At 45.4% G+C, this 7,102-nt stretch overlaps 1 protein-coding gene across 1 annotated transcript; it reads left to right on the forward strand.

Moving 5' to 3' along the window:
- Window positions 1-666: 666 nt before the first annotated feature.
- odf3l2b (outer dense fiber of sperm tails 3-like 2b) lies at window positions 667-6,876 on the forward strand. The gene is made up of 4 exons (XM_035412825.1): window positions 667-1,906; window positions 2,903-3,013; window positions 3,614-3,727; window positions 5,153-6,876. Exons 1-4 carry the CDS (start codon window positions 1,834-1,836, stop codon window positions 5,644-5,646), a joined length of 792 nt encoding a protein of 263 aa, XP_035268716.1. The 5' UTR covers window positions 667-1,833; the 3' UTR covers window positions 5,647-6,876.
- Window positions 6,877-7,102: the final 226 nt, after the last annotated feature.

Raw genomic sequence — 7,102 nt, forward strand, 5'->3', positions numbered from 1 at the left:
CACCTGAGATTCTAAGATGTTTAAAAGATGCATTTTTGACACTTCTACCTGGTCATAGCTGGTCTGTTGCTGGTCGAAACTGGTCTCTAGCTGGACAAAGTTGGTCAAAGCTAGTGGTCAAACTGGTGGATTCGCCGACTAGCTGGTTGACCAGCTAAAAGTGTTGAAAACACGGTTTAAACCAGCGCGACCACCTTAGGCTGGATTTTTCATCAGGGTTCTCGGGATGTGCTCAGTAATTGCTTTAATGTGAATGTGGGAGCATGACAGTAAGTGTGGCGTCTGTACGCCTGATTGAATTTGATAATGTTTTTTTTAATGTTATCACTGTTGTTTGATCGCAACCGGACACCGACGCCTCGTGTCTGTGCGCTACGGGTCGTCTCCTCTGTTTACACCCCCCGCTAGTAACACGGCTTCGGGTTACCAGAACCCGTTGCCAGGAGAGAGTTAGGACCTGTTAATGTTTAATGACTCTTCGCTGTCGGCGCTGTGGCAGGACGTGTTCCGTTACCGCCAAAAAACTTTCATCATCGTCTTCGGCGGTAAACATTCCGTTTTCTCGGTTCACCTCAGATCAACCTGCAGGAGATTTGATATGATGTAAAAAATAAAAAATAAAATTTATTTTACATTATTTTTTTCTATTTGTCTCAGTAGGCTATATCATCTTTGTCTTACATGTTGCTCGGAAGGAAAAGCTCACTGCCAGCAGTCGGTCTCATTAGAAATGGAAAGTGATTGGCAGGAGGGGTCTGACCGGGGGGGGTGATGGAATGTTCCGGACAATCGCCCTAGCAACCACATACCTGGTTCAAGTGGGGCTATGTTCTTTCTCATCTTTGTAATGAAGAGAGGATAGGCATGATGGTGAAAAGAAGAGGGATCTTTGTTTCTGGGATCGCTCAGAGTGGATAGCATTACATTATGACCGAATCCAAGTGATGACACTTTTTCAAAGTGTCACTTTCCTGCCGCTACAGGATGGGTATCTCATCGTCTGGGCTGCTGCAGCACTTGGATGAAACACGGGGGAGATTAAATGGAAAAAAATACTTTTTTTACTGCTGTGTAATATTATTCAATTTAAAGTCCTATCAAGCAGTGCATTCGCCAACCATAATTTAGCATTTTATTTAGCCTTCTTTTTTGGCTAACGCGAGGTGAGGTGCACTTTCTTCATCGTTGAACTGGCTGTGCCGTTGTTGCGCCTCGATAGAGGACCTGGCGCGCAGGTGTCCTGACCTGTCGGCTGGCTGGATCACGGCGCTCCGGTAATCTCCCGGTCGCGGACGCCGGATCGGTACGGACACACCGCTACCGGCCGGCTCCGCGGTCGGGCTGGAGGCTTGTCTTTCCGAATCCGCACCGTCATTAACGGCCTTTCATCAGCTGCAGCGGCTGTTGTGCTTAAACCAGGAAATCTCGCCTGAATTCACTGCGTCTCGGTTCCGTGGATAACGCCAAGCCATAGCTACCCGTCTCAGCCGTTGACAGAAGCGTGTGCAGGTTTGCTGACAAACGATAGGTTAGATACTAGACTCAGTTAAGCCACAGGACTTCCTGAAAATATCTGCAACGCTCAATGGTTAGGCTTATATACATTGAATGCCTATCACATGACCTGGGACACTGAAATGAATGGTAAAGCAAAGCCATAAAACCTGGAAAGGAATCGCAACATATTATAAAAAGCTTTCCTTCTAAAACCTCCCCCACGAGGAGAGGCGAGCCTCCTGGTGCGTAAGGTAAGAGCGCGGTGTGCGGCCTGCAGTAGCCTTCTGATCATGAAAGAGGTGTGAACGTTCCGGGTTGTCTGCACATCCGACTTCCATGCCACGGGAAATCGCCAGAAAAACCGAGGACATGGAGAAGAAACACCCCATTATTGCCGGCCGAGAGAAAGGTAAGCCTAAGAAACGAGCGCCATTTTGCTACTCTGAACTTCTCTGATCAACACGATCACATTCTTTGAAGCACATTTTTTTTTTTTTAAAACAGCACTCCAGATCTTCTGCTTTTTTTCTAAATCTTTGGGGGAATTGTTGGGAGGTCAATGAATTTTGCTGGCAACTTTGATAACGAACTACGGAATTATTAATCTTGAGAGATTCTTAATTGAAAGGAGGCAAAGGTGAGTATTTCACCTGTGGATTTCAAAAAGGGACCCCTGGGGTGTTGCATAGTGGAGTACGTGTCTGGACGTGCGGGGCACTATTTGACAGAAGGTTGGGTTTTCAGAGAGAAGGAATGTGCACTCCCAGTTTTTTTCCTTTTTCTTTTTTCTTTGCTCCTGTGGAGAGTTTTGTGTGCTGATGTAATGCTGTTCGCCAGGTTACACCGCGGTATATCCCCAGAAGCACGATCCTTAACCATTTAGTCAGCTGTGCAGGTGATGCGCAGATTGCATTCTTTATAAGACTGCCGCCAGAAGGCACTTCTATCCTTGGCAGAAGTTTTAATGTGGATTTGACTCCATGACTTTTCAGGGAATCTTGAATTACTGCAATCTGACCCGTGACTGTCATTTCATTTACCACTCAGCCAGTAGCAGGCGTGGGGTGTATTAAATGTCTCCCCTACGTCTCTATATGGCCCCCTTCACACGTGTCCAAGCGCATAATTGTTGTCCAGAGAGGATGTTTGTGTTTAATTTAAATCAACCCTTTTAGGGCACAAGATCACACGTGTGAGATTAGAATGCTCTTAACTGAACATTCTAATGCTGATGTCACAATCACCACTGGTAATAGAAAGCAACGCAGTTCTAGAACACCGATTTAGAATTCTGAAGAAAAAAAAAAAACATTCTAAAAAAACCCGACTCTTCACAGGGTTAAAAAAAGAAAGAAAAGAAAAACCTCAAAGTATGTCAGTATAGTTAAATATTTTTTGTCAACAGGACCAGGGCCAGGACGCTACGCTTTGCCCCCTACAGTCGGATTCATGGGTCACGACTTCACCAAGCCGACCGGCCCAGCATACACCTTCCACAGCAGGATGAGCCACCACTGTGAGTCCAGGCGGGAATTTTAACCTGTACTTAAGTCACTCCCATAGCCAACAGTACACCAGCTGCTGTGTGATAAAACCCAAAGCTGTATTCTCAGATGATTGCATCCTGCTCACCACGAACAAATAAGATGAATAAGATTAAGCGTACTACAGTTTATGGCCATTTCCATTTTTATCTTCCATATCATATTTCAGTTATGGAGGTGAATTCCAAATTAACCTCGGCTATTTGGGAGTTGGTGTTCTCTAAATAATTGTTGTAGTACGGTAATGCCATTCTACAGCCACTAGAGGGGGACATCACAGTACAGTTCACCACAGCCAGTGGCACCGTCCCAAAACTACACACCTTCACTTGATTAATTCAGGCTCATATTTATTTACTCAAGAATAATATGCTATTAACATTGAACATGTACTTTTTTTCTCCCCACAAATCTAGACCCCTCTCCCCACATAAAAAAAAAGCTACAACTGCGCTTCCCTGAACTAAATAACTAAATGGCAAAAATGTACACTGAACTGTTTTAATGTCAGTCTGTTCTCCATTTTCCGAGATTAACATACCCCCGCCTTGTCTGTGGTGTGAGCTGTGCAGTGTCCGGTGTCCACGCCAACCCGGGGCCTCAGTATTACATCGACGCGAGAATCACGCGCTTCGGCAAAGACGGCACCCCCGCGTACTCCATGCTGGGCAGGGAGCGACGCTCTGGTAAGTCTGCACGTAAAAAAAAAAAAAAAAAAAATCCCTCTCGGGCACGAGCTTGGAGCTGGAGCCTGTGACGGCGAGGACAGCGGTACAGGAGCAAGGCTTCGCTCCCCTCACTTGAGCGTCAGGTCATTTTCATGCCCTCCTGAGATCCGGCAGAAAAAGAAGCTGTGTGAATGGATGCGATGTTAATGCTGTGTAAAAAAAAAAAAAAAAAAGTTGTGCAAGTCGCTCTGGATGAGAGTGTCTGCTAAATGCCTGTAATGTAATGTTATGTAATGTACATTTTTACCATGTTTTATTTCATTACATTGCAGGCACTTAGCATATGCTGATCTTATCCAGAGCGACTTACAGAACATTGCATCCATTTATACAGCTTGGATATATATTGAAGCAATGCAGGTGAAGTACCTTGCTCAGGGGTACAACAGCAGTGTCCAACACGGGAATCGAACCTAATAACTTTAGGTTGCAAGCCCATTTCCTTACCCAGTACACTACAATGCCACCCAAAGCGTCTGGGATGACAAAACACGTTGCAGTGTAAACATTTTCAAAAATATTGTTTATTTTATTTTATTTACATTTGAATGTATGGTCCTCGAGATTAAGATCAGGCAAGTGCCCTGTGTGCCCCCACAGGAGATACAGGTGGCCTCCTGCGGGCGGACAGGGTGACAGACGGGGTCATGACATTTGAGATATAGGGCTGTGGTTTTCTCTGCCCGGCCCATTTCTGAAGGTGCAAAGTGCAGTCCTCGTGTAGGCGTCACGAAAAAGACGAAAAAGTGGAACACAGAGCACTGACTGAAGGCCAGAATTCGTGCGCTCATTTCAGTGTCCAGAGTAAACAGAGTTGCATGCGGGTGAATCCTTTTTAAAAAAAAATTTTAAGGCAATTTTAGCTGAAAGCCCTATTAGTTTCCCGATAAATTCCTTACATTTGATGTGGCGGCTGTTTGAGACTGCACTGGCTCTGATATCTGGCGCTGCCTGTCGAAACCGAGTTTCACATGGAAAAAAAGCCCCCAGTTTTATTGACTGTTACTCCGTGTGGTCCATCAATAGCCGTCAGTTCACTCTCTTATTCAAAAACCGAGCTCCTGTGTCCTGTGGAGGAAAATAAACCAGACGTGCAAAATCTGCCCACTCAACACGTCTCAAATTACATAAACCAATCAGACGCAGTTACACTCCTAGCCTCGGCTGTTGCAGCTTCCACCGTCTTTACATTTTACCCTTTGAAGAGTGGTCTTTTTGGAATGTTTTTTTTCCTTCAGAATTTTAAGTCGGTGTTCTAGAACATTGCTATTAGTCACCAGCAGCGATTGTTACATCAGCATTAGAACGTTCAGTTAAGAACATTCCAATCACACACTCGTGATCTTACCCTTTAAAGGGGTTAATTCTGGTTCTGTTCTGCAGTGGGGATCTTCCAGACTCCGGGACCGGGCGCCTACAACCCAGAGACGGCGCCCCCCTTGAACAGGCAGAGAAGGCCCCCGTCCTACACCATGGGATTCCGAAATCGCTACCGCCCCGTTGACGCCGTCCCGCCTCCGAACAAGTACACGCTCCCGCCCGTCATGGGCTCCCAAGTGCCCACCAAGCCGTCCAGCGCCAGCTACACCATGGCGGGGCGCTGCAGGTCCGGGGGTCCCGCGGAAGACCTATCGAACACGCCGGGCCCGGGCAGGTACGACAGCACGGACCCCAGCGTCTACCTGCCCAGGCAGCCCGCCTTCTCCATGCTCCCCCGCCACAGCGTCCCCATCGACGGCGCTCGGAAACCGGGGCCCGGCGCGCACAACCCGGAGAAGGTCACCCTGCACAAACCCCGCCCACCCGCTTTCACTCTGGGGATCAGGCACTCCGAGTTCGTCACCCCGCTGGTGACGGACGCGTCGCACCGAATTTGACCTTTCACGCGTCAGTCCGTTTCTTTTCCCAAGTCTGAATTTTCTTTCCACCAGCAATTTAGTCATATTTCCACCTCCTCATTTATAAAGTTAATATGTCACTTTGTACAGTATATAGCACAAAGCGTGTAAAAAAGTTTCAAGTCACTTTGACCGAGGAGATGCTCTTACAAAAATGGGATTTCATTGAATAAAGCACAGAATGCCTTCTTGGTCATATAGCATTCTGCGCCTTCAGTATCAGTAAAGACCAGCACACAGATAACGTATATCCACACAGCTATTCATATGACATGCCGAATGGGAATCCAATATCTAAAGAGGGTCAGGGGAGCAGTCAGAAGAGGAGGGTCTTCGAACCTGCATCGGAAGGCAGCAGGTTCAATTCCCCGGTAGGACACTGCCGTTGTACCCTTGAGCAAGGTACTCAACCTGCATTGCTCCAGTATATATCCAGCTGTATGACTGGATACAATGTAAGTCGCTCTCGATAAGAGCGTCTGCTAAATGCCTGTAATGTAATGTAATGGAAGATTGGTAGGGTCACTATGGAAGGCTCAGCCCACCAGCAGGGGGCGATAACAGACTGGACACGTCATCGGGAAATGCTAACAATGCAGGAATGTCTTCAGTTATGTCATGACTTCAGTTTTCAACGGCTTCTGTATGTCCTATAATTGTTAGGTCTGCCTTAAACTGCTAATTGACTTTGTCGCTCAAGCAGTGACGACTGAACCGATTGCGCACCCTGCTAGTCATTTAAATTGCAATAGGTTACGAGCAAGCGTGAGATGGGTTTTTACACTTTTTTGTGTAAAACTAAAAATGTCCCATTTTTAAAATAATAAATTCCTTTTAAAAAATCTATTTCTCATAAGTCCTTGAGGTAAAGCAAAGCCGGCTTTGTCCCAGTCATAGCAAATATGTATCCGTGCATAGAATGAGCAAAACATTTATCGCTTTCGCAGACCCAAACGAGACATCCAATTTTGCTTGTTACAGTATTGTTCATGTTGATTGGAGTCTTTGGCAGCTCCTGGCCATATTTGGCGTCATGTTTTATGCAATTTCAATAGCCTAAAGACTACAGTGGACGTCCATTGATTGATGGGAATGAAAAAAAAGAAAGAAAATTAATTGTGTTCAAGTAAATCTAACTTATTTTACAGAGAATCCGTTAAAATAAATAAACTAGTAACTTCGTTTTTTATATATATCATACAACAAGTTCCAAAGATAGATAACCATATATCCGTGAAATTAATGTCAGCTATATAATTTACTGGACTATTGTATTAAAATGACAAAACATGGATTCCTGTATTAGTTCAGTATAGTAGTTTTTTTTAAATGTGCAGATAAAAATGCTACAAAAACATGTACTTTGTGAACGTTGACATTTGAATCAGGCTTGCTAGTAGATGAATAGGAAGGGCTGTGCTTTTCTGGCAGGGAG

This window comes from Anguilla anguilla, chromosome 4 (genome assembly GCF_013347855.1).
Source record: "Anguilla anguilla isolate fAngAng1 chromosome 4, fAngAng1.pri, whole genome shotgun sequence".
Lineage (NCBI taxonomy): Eukaryota > Metazoa > Chordata > Actinopteri > Anguilliformes > Anguillidae > Anguilla > Anguilla anguilla.

Coding starts and splice junctions, on each gene's coding strand:
- odf3l2b (XM_035412825.1), top strand. CDS start 1,834: ATGCCACGGGAAATCGCCAGAAAAACCGAGGACATGGAGAAGAAACAC. Junction 1,907..2,902: donor TATTGCCGGCCGAGAGAAAG/GTAAGCCTAAGA, acceptor TTTTGTCAACAG/GACCAGGGCCAGGACGCTAC. Junction 3,014..3,613: donor CAGCAGGATGAGCCACCACT/GTGAGTCCAGGC, acceptor TGAGCTGTGCAG/TGTCCGGTGTCCACGCCAAC.